At 33.1% G+C, this 16693-nt stretch overlaps 1 protein-coding gene across 1 annotated transcript; it reads left to right on the top strand.

The window, feature by feature from the left end:
• The first annotated feature begins 836 nt into the window (after positions 1 to 836).
• LOC123709669 (protein D2-like) lies at positions 837 to 5951 on the top strand. The gene is made up of 4 exons (XM_045661160.1): positions 837 to 1052; positions 4283 to 4406; positions 4631 to 4844; positions 5558 to 5951. The coding sequence occupies exons 1-4, from the start codon at positions 879 to 881 to the stop codon at positions 5694 to 5696; spliced, it is 651 nt and encodes a 216-aa protein (XP_045517116.1). The 5' UTR covers positions 837 to 878; the 3' UTR covers positions 5697 to 5951.
• Positions 5952 to 16693: the final 10742 nt, after the last annotated feature.

Raw genomic sequence — 16693 nt, 5'->3', positions numbered from 1 at the left:
AATATTTTCTTATTTGTTACAGAAATCAAGTAACGACAGTTTTAGTTTCGGGGAAGCCTTATATGCAAATATGCATAGTTTTCGAGCTCTGGAAAATGAGCACCTTGGAAGAGACCACTAATTTAATATAAATTTAAAATTACAGACAGACACTCTAGTGAAGACTTTATCAGTTGCTTAAAAATAATTAGAATAATGTTTTATTTGTTTAAATAACTTTATTCTTAAAAAACCTAAAACTTGAAAACTAGGGCCTTCAAAATGAACACAAACAAAGAATTAAGAATATGGCCGACATACACAGCTAAGTATAGATGAATTTAAAATTATTACATATACATATACATTCTAGTGAAGACTTTAGTAGTCACTAAAATATATGGAAAAATGTATTAAAAATGTTTTATTTGTTAAAATAACTTAATTGTTAAAGCACTATAAAAAAGTTTTCTTTAATAAATATGGCTCTCACTGCTGCTCCACACAGCAAGAAAAAACTAGACACAGTAGACTTAGTCTAAGTACACTAAATATTCAGTTAAAAAAAAATTTTGTATCCTTGTCATGAATAATATGAAAATACATTTTAAGCTGATAAGCCATAGGGTATATTATACGATCGTTCTGCATCCAAATAATCACAAATGAAACCGTAGGCTAAAGATAGTTAAAAAAAGGATGTAAAAATTTTGTGATCACAATTAGACCAGCATCTAATTCAGGAAAGCGATCAATCAATCAGTTTCACCAGATTATGCAAAAAAACTGAAATCCTATAGAAATAATGACTATTTCCTTGTCTGTCAACTGTATATAACCTGTAGTTAAACTGGTAATGCAACCTCGTTTCACATTTCGCGATCTCCGGTCACCTGTGCATGTCGTGTACGATGGCTCGAGTAATCAAACTGGCGATTCTTTTGTTAATAGCAGACGGCACTATGGTAAATTTTAGGGCGTTTGCGAGAGCCATGTCCACTGTTGCCAAGAACTTTGAAGCCAACGGCGTGGTGCCTGACGTCGTCCCGAAGGCCCCAAATGCTCTGATCACTGTGAGTATAAATTTTGTAATAATTTTTATCAACTTGATTTTTTTTAATTTGTGGGATACTAATTTCCCTAATAACTTTCTCAAAGGTCATTAAAAATTCAATAGATTTTTTCATACGAAACGGAAAGAGTGAAATTAGATTGATAGGTTTAAAAAACTATATCTGCGTTTCGTAGATTTTAAAATTTAATTATGTTATTTAATTTATAATCATAATTGTGTCACGGCGTCATTATTCAAAATGTTATTGTAATAATTGTATATTTTTCAAAATGGTTTCCTATTTTCTAAATTAAAATCGATATTTAGCATTTAAAGGCAATTTTGCAGCGCACCACCACTATGTGGAACCGGAATGAAGTATTTTCGAACCAATTCAAGACAATTCCTTCACGAAAAGAGTGTACCAATTCTTTAAAGGCTGGCGACGCACTTGCGAGTGTCCATGGGCGGCGGTATCACTTAACATCAGGTGAGCCTACTGCCCGTTTGCCCTATGTTCTATAAAAAAAAAGAACTGAACCTTCTTTATGACCTTTACTACGTTACTTTTAAATCTTCAAACGCATGTCAGATATTGAGTTTAGATTCAAATTGCCATAGTGAAAGATTTGACTTGACTTTAGGTTCTATGTCTCCCAGGTGAGTCAGAGGGCATCCAGAGTAGAAAACCAGTCTAGGGTAGCTCTCTCAATTTCACTCGACATTGACAGAACCATATCGAAATAGTTCGATATGGGAATCTATCGCTATCGCTATTGGAATTTACAAATACCAGCGCTAATCAGAGAAAAATAAGCCAAGAAACGGGTTTCATTTTCCGAACATGTTTAAAAACATACAACATTTTGTGAGTAGCTGTTCAGTTAGTAGGGGCGAGATTCAGAGACGTATAACCTGCCAAGTTTATACATTAAGTATATATTTTTTCAAAAGCTAGGTTCTTTTAAAGGAATCAGGAAAATCTTTAAAAATCATGTACCAAGGCGACTATTGTCCCATCATCTTTTATTTTATGGCACTTGATAAGTTTCCTTAACCACGGAAATAGGTAGATAAGACAAATATAACATTTTTATTAAAGTACTGTGCCTGTACTTCAGATAGCATATATTAAAATAACACTATCGAATGATATAATAAATACAATAGTTGTTATTTATCACGGATATCCAATTCATGTTTTCGCTATTAACTCGAAAATTTCCCATAAATGCATATCATTATATAAATATTATAGTATAATATGTCTGCGTTAAATATAATCGTTTCCTGTCATCTATAGGCGTGAGTCTTTTACACTAAACAAGGCCAGGCCCGTGCTCTTAGTGTGTGGCCTTTTTTTTTATAGAACAGGAAAACGGGCAGGATGCTCACCTGATGTTAAGTGATTCTTGCCTATCTCAGAACGGGGTAATGTTTGAAAGACCTTGGCTACCTGAGAAAATATACGCAGGGTACAATTCTAAAAATGGCCATTGGCCATGGCCAAAAAATAAAATTCAAGAGGAAGAGAGGATGTGTATGAGCACTAGGTTTAGTTTTGTTTACTGGGAAGCCGTAGAAGTCTTGCTTACTCAAATGTGACTGGGGCGGTGGTGTTGTGTGACGGCTCGTTTTATGCCCTCAAATTTGATTGAGTAAAACGATGGCTGTGAACAGGTTCCGCTTCCGGAAACTGGACTTCGAGGTTTACGTTCAGTTTTGAAATTTAATACAATTTAAAAGCGGACCGTATCTCCCTCCTTTGTGGTTTCTTCTATCTTTGTTGGCCATAGTCATTTTGTATGATGATTTGATAATTTAAAAGAGTACCGACAGACAGTTTTTTATGTCGGCTTATTCTCTCGGCCTACCCTCTGTCTTCTTTGCCGATGAGTAGCGATGTCTGCGATACAAATTTAATGACGTTTAATAACTGATACAAGTATCTTATATTCCTTAATAAACATATTTTATTTTATGTATTATACTTTTTTGGATAATTCAAAACATTTCGCTTTCTCCCAATTGTGCGTTATGGATTCAGAAACGAACGTAAACTCCCGTTTGGCGAAAGATTAATTCATATTTTTGTTGTATGAATTGTTCATATTTTTAAACGTACGAATAAATTAATAATTGTTTCGTCTAATATCGTGACGGTTCTTACTAATCAATGGAAACACATAATCATTGACATGATGTAAAAACTTCGTGTGCATTCGATAATTCAAATAAAACTTCTTTGACGTATAGAAATTGTAATTCAGTATTTTGAAGACTGCATTTTGTTTTTCGAATGCATTTCAGCAATAAAACGTTAGCGAACGACATGTTTTTGTAGTACTCACGTTAACCAAATACAATTTACTGAACGTTATCTATAACGACACATATAAAGAACAGATTACATCGAAATTCTAAATTAAAAAAGAAACACGACAAAGTGTATTCGTTAAAAGATCCTTGTAGAAAATTTGTAAATCCAAGATCAACAGGTTTTAATCAGAACGAGAGGACGTTTCTATTACTCAATTTACGCTGTCATAACTTACAATAATGCCATCTTGTGTCTAATGGCCATATGGACACATATCTAACTCATAGCCATCAACAGAAATAGTGATTCGGGACAAATAAAACTTTTAAACATTTTTTATTACTACTAAAATATTTTTTATATGCGTCCAATATATACGCGAATTTGTAAAATTATATTATATGATTTGAAAGTTTTGTGTGCTATTCTGCAGTTGTGATCAGAGATATACAAGTTGCAAATAGAGAATGATATAAAGGTATCAATCAATATGTATTATGTCAGTGGATTATATTATAACAATAAAATTTAAAAAAATTGTAGTTTTTACGATTGGAAAAATGACAGTTTTTTTTAATACAGACACTTATTTTTGTTTTCTTATAATATAATTTTAATAAAATGTATGATAAATAGACGAACTTTGAAACCAACTTAAAAAAATTTGAACGTTTTAACGATGCTAAGAAGACTTGTTCAAGAAAATAGCGTACCAATTCTTAAAAGACCGGCAACCGCAACAAATGCGGCGCGGCATTCAATGTGTATGGGTGTGTATATGCCCCCTGTATTTATAAAAATAATTCTAGTTGTGATTTAGTTAGCTGCGTCTGTGACCACGGCGCGGTGGTGAGAATGAAACGAAACTTTAATTGAGATTGGACAAAACACATGACGTGTTTACCAAGATATTTATTAAACGATTCCAGGTTAAGTATCCGAGTGGTGTGGAAGTGAAAGAAGGCAACGAGCTGACGCCAACACAGGTGAAGGATGTGCCAAGTGTCAGTTATGACGCTAACCCTGATAGCTTCTACACCTTGGTTATAACCGGTATGTTTAGTACTTACAGCTTTGTGTTGCTATGCATCAATTTTAAAAGAACTACCCATATGGGCATATCATTTAACATGAGATGAGCGTCCTGCCCTTATATCAAGTTCTATAAAAAAGGTAAGGATTGTCCTATATATTATATTATTGGGTGAGCTTCAAAGTAAATTAATTAAATAACGATTTAACGTGATAAACTTATTGTTAAAGTTTTTTTCTTTTAGACCCAGACGCACCTTCCCGCAAAGAGCCAAAAGTCCGGGAATGGCACCACTGGTTGGTTGGAAACATTCCCGGGCAAAACGTCGCCTCGGGTGAGACATTGTCCGCCTACGTCGGCTCTGGGCCTCCAGAGGGCACTGGTCTCCACCGATACGTGTTTTTGGTGTACAAGCAACCATCAAAGTTGACATTTGATGAGCCAAGACTAACTAACACGTAAGTTTGTTATCACTTCAATATTTTGCAAGAACGCAGCAAAGGCGAGCCACCTTGGGCAGGTGACATTCACATCGCCACAAGGCTGGCGAGTGTGTCAGCATTTTTATTGGTATCCTCTCTCCTTGAAAGATTGTCATTGGAATATGTTTGGACGTTTTAACTTCGGCTTTTAATTATAAGTTATAAATTTAGGAATTCATGCCAAAATAAAACCTGATTTAGTCATTTATGCCGTACGCCTAGATAATATGAAATTTGTTGCGATCACAAAATTACACGCAGCAAACTACCCGTTTTTATGACAGATGACAGCTTCATTGACGTTTTTTTAAATTTCTGTAATCAAATAAAAATGCAGTGGCGTTACAACCCTATGGGTTGGCCTCAGTTTGCATCTGTTACGTTGATCTTTGTTTTCCTTTATAAGTGCCTGACACATAGATTTTCGAAGACAAGGTTTTTTGATGATTGTTTGGCTTCACACGTACGTATAAAGAAATATCCGTTGCACTGCTGGGATTTAAACGCAAGAAACTGAACTATAATTAATATAAGGAAAACCTCTGCTGGCAGAAATTAATGTTTATCGTGTGATAGGATAAAACAACTTTTCGATGTAAAAAAGAATTAAGCAAATTGCTAAACCTATTATTTTCTTAAGTAAAATAATTCACAAGTATAGATTATTACATTTCCGGTTTGAATTTCAGATCCAGGGATAAGCGAGGAATGTTTTCTATTACCAAGTTTGCTGAGAAATACAAATTGGGCGATCCCATTGCTGGTAACTTCTACGAAGCCCAATACGACGATTACGTTCCTGAGCTATACAAGCAGCTCAATGGCTAAATATTTAAAAACCTGGTGCTAAATAATCAAGACATTTCACGACATTTTTTAAAAGTACGAGAACAATCAATAAAAAATAATGAAAATTATTACTATTCAAATGTAATGCGTGAATCGGAATATTATTTGCAGAATTAGTATTTTTAATGTCGTGAAACCGGGTTGTTAGTGCATTTGTAGGTATCAGTATCGAAAAGCCGTATCGATAAAATTGGCGGTTAGATTTAAGAAATCCTATAAAGAATTATCAAGTTATATGTTGTTTTTTTTCCATTGTAATCGGTGATTTTAAAGTGGAAGGTAAAGATATGTTTCTAAATTGTTGCACTTAGATGATTAATACTATAAATAAATTGATCTCATTTGGATCGACTAATGATCGCATTTTCATGAGGTTATATACGGGTGTCGAAAAGCCTTGTCTCCGTTAAAAAGATGTATCACAGACTATTTAATTTTTCAACAAAAATGAGCAAAACGCAAATTAACTTGGTTACTAAAACCACGATAAGTTTTCGACCGGTATCTAATATAACTAGTTATTACTCCGCCTATATTATGAATTCATTCCTAATATGTACGTATGTAAACTTCTGATGTGGGGGAAACATTTGTTTTGTTGGTATTTTTTTTAAATTAAATATATCAGCTTTCATTGCCACATGTTAAGTTTCGGGCAAGTATTCGATTTGACATAAAGAGATCATACTTGGCGCTATATCTACAAAGGCGTCATTTTTCACGATGTTGAATGTATGAGCTATCGTCTCTATATGCGTTATAAAAAAGAAGCACAACCGGGATTAAAACACATGATGCCTGGGTTAGGATTCCCATGAATTTACATAGGCTTCTAGTAAAATTGTTAATATTTGAAAATTCTAGAAATTCGTTTCATCTACAAATTTCTTTAACTTTAGAGTTTATAACTCATACTCATCTATTGGTAAATCAGTCACGACACATAATTTTATGTATTTATTCAATTCCATTTGTCAATGTCGATAGTTGTTTAGAGGTGCAGTTCAAATACTTTCGCTGTGGCGTATTCGTGCATAAAACTTATTGTATTGTATCACGTCTATTACAATGCTAAAAAGGCGGAGTATAGTTTAGACAGGTTAAATATTATTGTAACATAACCAGCATAGTAGCTGTGCCACTTAGTACCTGGTAACAAAAACATTGTGTATTATTCAGTGCCAATCCAATAACAATTAAACCCATTGAAATCGGTATTGTGTCAGCTTTCTCGGCATGTTCCAAAGGAAATAAACTTATAATACTCGTTAATATTGTAAAATTACTAAACTTTAAAGTTGTTCTATAAACTTATCTATCGTATCATATCATTGTCAGAACTTGCAGTAGTTTTTTTTTGTAATTTAGTTATTTCCTATACTTAGTAAATATTACTATTATATATTTTAGCTCATCACAAACAGAATTGAAACCAGTGAAAGTTGTTGCTAACAACTGGAGAGTGAGTGTGAGTTTTTTTTATGTAACAGGAGGCAAAAGTAAAGTAATACGAATGTGATTATTTAGCTAATACATCGACTGTAGGACTATTGGACACAAACTATATTCTTACAGCTGTCACGAGTGGTCTTCCTATATTGAAGACTCCAAAAGCGGAGTATACGGGCCGGTTAAGATGCAGCATTTTCAATAGATGTCGGAGCTCATTTAGCTGATCCAAATCGTTCCTTTCCAGTGCTTGGTTTAGTGCTCTGCTAACTAGTAATGTCGTCTTTCTTAACTGGAAAATAAGTGATAAAAATTAGACATTATACTACATTTTTACAAAGTTATCGTTTCTCTACAAATTAATTTAAAACTATATTTTATCAATGTTGTCCTATTTACTGTTTTCATAGATTTTAATTGCTTTGTTTTGTCCATCGTTTTGTCTTAATAACTTTATGTCTTAGGTATTTTTCTTTAGTTTTTTCTTACATTGGTTGCCCAGAAGAGATCGCTCGAGAGCGATACGGCCATAGTTGCCTTTTCATTTAATTATGTCAACTGTATTATATTTCTGTATGCAACGAAGTGTGAATAAATTAAAAGATATATAAAATGAACAAACCTCGACTTGAGCTCTGTATGAAGGTTCAACAAAAAGCATTAGCTGAGTACCCGTCGTAAGAGCAATAATAATGTTATGCAATGTAAACGAAACACGAACCATGTTGACACCTACGATGTATTTTACGCTAATTAAGCCGGTATTAAGAGTAAAATGGATGATTATTCATTGTATACCTAAATTCAGTTATAATAATTATAAGTGAGTGTCTTTCTTATTTCTCACTAAAGGGATTACGTATTTTGTTTTATTTGTAAACATCACACATGACGACAATCAAAATCTTACAAAATTATGCATTATATTGGCATAATTCTGCTTCACTTTAACTGTGACAATTGCGATGACTCTTAGTGCCTCTAGTGTCTCTTAGTCTCTCTCCTCTGGGTGTTTTGTTTGTTGTATTTGCATTTGGAGGATAGATTTGTGCTGGAGAATTCAGTTGGTCCTCATTGCTAAGTAACAACAAGTAACAAAATACTAAAGGATCGAAAAGTTACAAAAGAAGTTTCTTAGAAGGTTATATTAAAGAAAGTTCAACTTCTTTCCTTTACCATACGAAGTTCTTGATAGAGTATGAATCACTAAATGTTCGTCGGGATTTAAGCCATGGACAGAGACAGAGAGACACAATATTACTTTTTTCTGTATGCGGTGAAAATGCGCTTGCGCAGGCCCGGGACTGTGGGACGGGAGTGTAGACCCAACACTCAAATTCCTCTGCTATTCAGAGGGGTAATAAGTAAGTAAAGAGGGGTAAGTAATCAATACAGACCCGACCCACTAAAAACACCTCAGCCCTTCACACGCCCTTAAGATGGGCCCTCGGGGTTCGCCAGGCATTCTACCCAAGGTGGCACAATATTACTTGACGAAGACTCCTTAACTGGACACAACCGGTGTATAACAACGACTTATTACATTACTGCATTAGAAGATCATACACTCTTTCTTGTTCCATAAAATAATTCTGTGTAATAAAGTGATCTTTTGTGTCTTTCCGACGAATTGTATTAATGCTGTGGTGGATGTGTAGGTCGCTTTGTGTTAACGGTTCAATGATAAACATTTAGTTTTTATTAATAAGAGAACAGTATAGTAGTAATAGGTATGATATTAAAAAATAGGTTGAAAAAAGTAGAGGCCTTCTCCCGGAAAGGGGAAAAAAGAATAAATTTTTTTTTAAAAGAAATCTCTGTAAATTTATTTTCGTATAATATTATATATGTCAATAAGATGTGGATGAATACAGGCATATTATTATTTATTAGTATTAACTATAATATTGAAATGTCTCGTACACTTACCAGAAGTAATGTAGTCATCGTACTTTAAGACATTAAACAGACTCACAGCTATATTGATACCCAGTTTGAACACATAGATAAGCAGCACAATGTCTTCACTATCATTAAGTTTTCTTGCTAAATAACAATAGTTAACATAAGAGCGAGAAATTGACCGAATTCTCCCATCAGTCTTTGTGTTTTCCGTCGCGGTTTTAGCTGCACCTGTGATAAAAACTAAGTTAAAATGGTGTTCCTCACACAACCTCACACAGTCACTGTTCATTCTTTTTGATACTAATTAAATGGCAACAATATTAGGAAGAATATTCAACTAAATTAAATAAACACTACATAAAACGAACGATAATAATTATGCATCATAATAAATACATGTTTACAATGGCCAGCGGCCGGTTGGGTTGTCGACGATTCCTAGGCATATGTGACGGGCTTTGGTATGGGATGCTACTTGTGTGGACACGTTTGCCCCGTCTCCCAACCCCCAGACGAGTAAAATAGGGCGGCCGCAGTACAGGCGGAAAATAATAAACGACTCAAATATAAGAGTATTTCCTCCATCTTGGATTTTGTTGCCTTTGGAGTAGAGACTCTTGGGCCGTGAGGTTCAAGGGCACAGGCGCTAATTAAAGGTTTAAGTTGGCGCCTGGTAGATAGTATCGGTGACCCCAGAGCTGGTGCTTTCCTCGCTCAACGTATAAGTATCGCAATACAGTGCGGAAGTGCTCCCAGAGTTAAAGGTGTTCAATTTTCATTTTATTATTTTTATTATTATCTACTATAGGTTAAGAAAATTGTTAATTCTGTTTATTTGATTGTTATAATAATATATAAATAATATTAATCATTATAGATATTCTGCAGTCGAATAAGAATTCTTCCAGAAATCAAGTTTCTTGCACCTATGGCGGCGTCGATGTTTTAATGGAGCAATATAATAATTATTACTTTATCATTGGTACATACGTTTTAAGTCTGTTCGACTTCCTGGTAGACAAGTGTGTCCAGTTTATGTTTCCACCACGCCATTGCAAACTTTTTTCTTCTGATTATGTATCATGAGGAGTGTTCCGTAGAACTTTTTGGATTAATACCTGCGGATCCATTTCATCATCGGACGTCAAGACAGAACGCAAGACCTTGACGTCTGCCGTCCCTTGACAAAAGCCTTTTAAAGACTTTGACGTTCTGGTACTACATATTACTATTGCAAACTTTTTTTTCTGGTTATGTATACAATAAATAAGTAAATAAATGCTCTTTCCCTGTCTATCTTTTCGTTTAATGTAGAATAAAGATTATAAGGACTATTCTTACCAAAATTGCCAGCAGGTGTCAGGCCAATGCTGTCGATAGTTGGGCTAATATTACGGTTCACAAGGACAGACACTGGTTTCTTATATAAAATGACGTTAGAAGGTGGTACATTATCTGAAATGTTGTTTATTTAAACTATCTGTTCAGTGAGTGAGACACAAAACAAAGGGTACACGAGAAACACAGCGAGGCAATTTAGGATAAGATTCAGAAATGTTCGTGTTAAATCTAGATTATGAAAAATTACCTATTTTCTCAAAGATAAATACTTAAAGAACACCCATATATGTCTTTATGCCCGCTACTTTTAACACAAATTCACCTCGTGCACTTTATGTTTCGTCGTTTCTCATAAATGTAGTATTCCTACAGCTTCTTATTATATACACATTCAAATATAAACATAAAACACAGTTAGCAATTATTACCTACGTATACCACCAAATAAAAATGGAAATATATAATAAATTGTAAGACGCATTGATCATTATAATATATTTAATATAAAAGAGGATTAACAAAGCCCTTATATCTAAATCTAATGTTTTCTTTTATGTTTTCCATTATTTAAATGTATTTCAAGTAAATTGGGTACCAAACATTGCATGTGTAGAGTATGCTTCTAACAAAAGCAAAGTACAGACATTTTATGCAATATATATTTTTAATAGATTTTTTCGAATAATCAGCATTTAGGGAACACAAATATCATATATATAAGTGTACAAGTGATATATGACCACCACAAAAATTAACTTGTACAAAAGAAATAAAAAGAAAATGTTTTGTTTAAAGCCTTGGGGAATTTTTTTTATCATGTACACTCCTTCCTTACCTTTGAAAATTTCCTCTAGATCCTCATTGATGCTGGCGAGGAGAGCGTGTATGAGGAGAGCGACGAGAACAAAATGAAATCCTGATATAGCACACGCATATCGAATACAAAACGTCAACATGAACAGTTTAACATTCTCTGAAAACATTTATAGATATATTGAAGGAAGGTTTTAACATTTGTTGATGTTGATTTTAAAGGTTCTCTTCAAGCAAAGAAAAAAGAAATCTCTCTGTAACGTTTTTTTCACATACTATCAATACCAGAAATAGTTTAAGAGTGCCTATACGGATTTAATGAGCAAATTTGTTAAATCTGTACCGTATATTACACTACGAAGTGAAAAACGCTTTTACCTAATATAGGTTCCTTTCCATCATATAGATCGAAAATATATTTGTTGATGTATACGATAACCAGCAATATCGTGAGAGAAACAAAAAAATAGTAAAATTTCCTCCCCTTTTTCTCCGGTGTACATCCGTCCTTTTTTTCCGTTACCTGTAATTAATTCATTTATAGCCGCGCCAATAAATGTAATCAAAATGTGTCCAGCCATTTAGGAGTTTAACAACGAACACAAGCACAAAAGATATGTATACATATATACCAGATTTAAATTTTTCCAACGTTACGCGTGCTTTACAGCGTGTGTGGTCACAGTCAAGTTTATAATAATACAAATAGCTTTAATCCGGGTAATTTTTTTTTCTTTTAATGTTTAAAAGCTATGTTTACCAAAGACAATACAAATGAGTTGAAGTTTGAATTTGTACAGTAGAAATATATAAAAAGATGTGTAGCCTCGACAATAGGTGCGGTATGTGTACACAAATATAATACTTACAATTATTAATATGTCTACAAAGATATATAAAGCAGAGCGAAAAAGGTACGAAAGATAAGAGAATGTCCTTCCTGTTATTGGATGGGCAATGAAGAGTGAAATTTATTTATTAAATAGAATGAAATCTATCCCAATATGTGGAAGTCAACAACAGGAACAGTAACAAATAGGAAAGTAAAATCCTTGTGTACCTTTTCCAGCTGATCAAGAACTTCAATCATGATAGCCATACGTCTTGGACCTTTGAATACCATATACCCAAATAGAATGAGTTCCTTGAGAATTAATTTCATTAACGTGAGTTCAATACGATTGTTCTCAACGTCTATTTCCTTAGCTCGAATTATAGCAAGAATAACAGAAAACGTCTCGTTTGTCATTAGCATCGCTGGAAAATAGGTTAAAATGTTGATCATTGTGTCTAGTTTAGATAAATGTTTATTTCAAAACTTAATAATTAGTACCTATCCGATATATGTTCTATGTAAAACCAAATCAAACATAATTAGATCAGATACATTTGCTCGTAAAAAGGTGAATACGTCTTTAGAAGCAAATTTATGGACGAAATATATTTTGTAATATAAAGTTATGTCAAAATACGAATAATAACTAAAATTTTGGTGTATGACATTTGCATATGACGCATACATATATGACAACATTCACATTACCTCATACGAAAATTATATAATACTTAACGGACACAAACGCGAAATTATTATAAGATATATTTCTTAATCGCCAATATGTAGTATTCCCGAACCACGATAGATTTTGATTTTTATACTAACTGATGTATCAGTTACCTATAAAGCAAAACAGTAGGGCTCCATAAATAGCAAAATCCTTAGATACACGAAGCTGTAGCGATTCCCATTTCACTGGGGTTATTCCGAACCATCGCGACACCAGCAAAATTGTTATCAGAGATTGTTTAATTACAGAGGTCATGTTTGTCCTGAAGAAGAAAAAACAAGATAAAATGTTTGATATAACGTAAGGTTCTTTATAGACCAATCTTGCCTTGTATATATTAACTGTATATGTATTTGCTACGGATAGGATGACCATTTGCCCAAATAATATCAGTGAAACTGATTACCACGTAAACTAATTATGATTTCCGTGTAAATTAAAAATAAATGAGTGCTTATTCATGATAAACAATGCATAAGATTAGGGAACCCTGTTAAGTAATAAAAACGAGTCAGGGTTTCCAGCTCTTCCACAACAAACATAATAATAAATACCATTACATTAAAAAAAAATTATACTGTGTACAACACGCGTGCATGAGTGAGTGTGTGCATGACGTCTAAATCCAATATTAAGCTACGGAGTCTCTAAACTCCAGTTTAGTTGTCTAAAAATAGTAAATAAAATTGAAATGACTTGAATTTATTAATGAACAGTTGAAATATGTAATTATTGTTTTAAATGTAAAATATATCATACGTCGTACCTCACTCCTCACAGGAATTAACTCTGACCGAGCATGAAGTTTGACGATATGAAGTCTAATTATATTTACTTTGTACTTTAATGATGTGTACTCAATCGGACATGGTACTACACATTTGTTACTTCTTTTTTCATCTTTCTTGGACTGTTATTGCTTAGAGAAATTCATATCTTTCACCTTAATAGTATTAGTATATATATCTAGATAGATACCTTGTGCCCCAGACCTGAACTACATTTTATAATGTACCATTGACAAAATTTAAAATTCCTTAAACTCGATTATTTACTATTTGATTAATACTTTTTATATGAAATTCAGTATGATATTTATTTGAATTTTGTGTTGAACAATGAAAATTTAATAAGCTCGGGCTGGCTATTTACACTGTACTGTAGAGAAGCAAAAATTTGTTTGTTTTCGGACCGTAATACAACATTTCGACAACAGCCCTTGTTCTTTTCACTCAGTCGTTCGACTGGTCAAGAACATCTTTCTCTCTTCCCAATTTCAACTTACTTTACACAGTTATGTGTGTAGTAGCATTGTAAAATCTGATATAAAAACGCTTTTAATGGACAGCAACATTTATTTAAACTACACAAAGATTTAATCTAAGTAGTTATTGCATCAATATCTAATTGTTCCATAAGTAAGAATGACTTCCAGGCAAAACATGAAATTATTTAATGCATTACATTAATCATAGTTTACTGTTATTTATCTTGTCCGAAAATAGTTCGTAATCTTTATATCAGCTCTGAATTTGATTAGTGTCAAAGTCCAGTCTATACTAATCTTCTATTTACATCAGAAATATCTTCCTTTGGGTTTCCAGATGATCCAGATTTCATAAAACTAACTAACACTGCTGATATGTTTCGTTTGCGAGATAAAGATTTTTAGAATTAGCGCTATAAGTGACTTAACAAAAGTGAATATATCAACTGTATATATGTAAACATACACTATACGTTTAAACATCTGATCACACTTAAATAATTATTAAATAAAGCATTTGTGTAATTCTCGGTTGTTTATTATTACCAAACAAATTCGAAATGCTTAGCCTTCAAAACAAACCTAGTAGACATTTTCTTTCGCTAACTAGCGTACGGTGGAATCGAGTACAAGTGGGGGTCCTTCCTGGGAAATATGATTCCAATTGTTTAAAGAGAGATTCCTCCCTTAAAGACCGGCAACGTACCCACTAAAACGTGTCTATGGGCTGCAATGTCCTTTTTGGGCGTCCCGCAGGCTCGTTTGCCCCTATCTTATAAACAATTTATAGTAAATGTAATTGCATACTACATTAGACATTAAGTCCATGTCATGTTTAACATTGCGCGACCTCCGACGGCGACGACGACGACGTGAAGGCCTCCTCCAAATTCTTCCACTTGTCTTTCATCCTCGCCACCATTTTCGAATCCTTCCTCGCTATCACTTTTAATGCATCTTCCCAGGTTTTTGGTGGTTGTCCTTTCTTTTTTCTTCCTACTGAGCCATTCCAAATAGATGTTTATTTCTATATCTATTCTGAAAAGGTTCCACTTATACTTTACACAGATGATTTGTTAACTACATTTATTGTAAAATATGAATCAGTGTAATTACACCGTTTTAACTGAAAAACTCACCAATTCCTTTTTATCATACCGTAAACACAGTTTCATAGAAAGAGACAAAACAGAACTTTAGTTATGAGAAAATCTTTAGTGTGTTTGAATTAAAATAATATATGTCTAGAGTTAAATTCGGTGGCGGTTGTTGTGGATATATTTGACAATAACTGATTCTAATGGTTTAAAATATGAGCTTATAACTAATATAAAATAAGGGGTACCATGTGGGGTTGCGACGCTAACAAAAACTAACTTGGCTTCTCTGAGAGTTCATAGAACTATCAATACAATTGCACAACCTTTTTGAACATAATTGGAAAGAAAAATGTTCTATTACAATTTATGAGTGTAGAAAGTACTAAAAGGCTCATTTCGGCTTTAAGAGTGCAATGTTACTCTAGCTACATAACTCTTGTATAGAATATATTTGAAAGTTCAAATACATTGTAACTATCAAATTATTATCTTAATTACCGTTATCAATTACATTATTATAAAATGTTACTGGGTATTTCTTATCGAAATTTAAAAATTTGAGATATTATTGTAATTTATTTTCTGTAAACTACAGATATTTCTTTTGTATGGATCAATATAGTTGCCCAAAGAGATTTATTTAGGAGCATTAGTCATCCATTTGTTTGTATATAATCTCTAAAAATGAAAAAAAATTATAAATACGGTAATGATTTATTGTTATATTATAATAAAAATGTACATATACAAAATTATGTAAGTTTTATTATAATTAAACAATGAAATATTATATTCTAAGAAAAATTAATCTGCCCAGCAATATAATTTGCCGTGCCCCATTTAATTAGAACATAATCTCAAATAGTAATCTTATCACTATCTGAGATTACAGTAGATTCTTCATCTAGTAAATCAATTGTATCATATTCTTTTAACATTTCTGACAGTTAAGACAGAGTAATTCACAACGTGTTCATGTTTTTTTTATTTCGAAACAAATATGTTAACTTACAAATTAATAACTTCTATTTTCAGATAGTGACAAATTGTTCCTACTAATACTAAATATAATTTAGCATATCGATCGTACCTATCTGGTTATCGATATGTACCTCTACAATTCTTACGCAAATCACTACATCTCTCCATAAGACCTGTAAGTGCGAGCGAAACTGACAGATAAATATGATTTATGACCCGAAGCCTCTGTTCATAATGCATCGACTATAGTTAAGATTGTTAATGCAGGTTCTTTTTGTCCAAAACCTAAATCTGTTGATTTACTTGTGTCAGTATTGGCATCGTAATCGTTATCTAACAAGGTGACTGATAATAATACACTACAGTACAAACAATTTGGTAAAACGATGTGTCCTCGAAATGGGGAGATCAAAAACAAATTTGGCAATTTGATGTCATTACATTTTACGCAAAATTAGTAGCGTCGGAAAAAATTTAAATTCTATCTAACAATAGATAAAATTATAGTAAACCATTCAACAATGTGTTTAGTCTGTGTGGTAAGAGAACCGT

The sequence above is a fragment of the Pieris brassicae genome, chromosome 5, assembly GCF_905147105.1.
Source record: "Pieris brassicae chromosome 5, ilPieBrab1.1, whole genome shotgun sequence".
NCBI classification, from domain to species: domain Eukaryota; kingdom Metazoa; phylum Arthropoda; class Insecta; order Lepidoptera; family Pieridae; genus Pieris; species Pieris brassicae.
The sequence above is the reverse complement of the archived record's forward strand: the minus strand, read 5'-3'. Positions and strand labels throughout refer to the sequence as shown.

Bases quoted from the DNA above. Each gene is read 5' to 3' on its own strand.
- LOC123709669 (XM_045661160.1), top strand. From the start codon at position 879: ATGTCGTGTACGATGGCTCGAGTAATCAAACTGGCGATTCTTTTGTTA. The intron at 1,053-4,282 runs GTGAGTATAAAT...AAACGATTCCAG, and splicing joins CCCCAAATGCTCTGATCACT to GTTAAGTATCCGAGTGGTGT. The intron at 4,407-4,630 runs GTATGTTTAGTA...TTTTTCTTTTAG, and splicing joins CTACACCTTGGTTATAACCG to ACCCAGACGCACCTTCCCGC.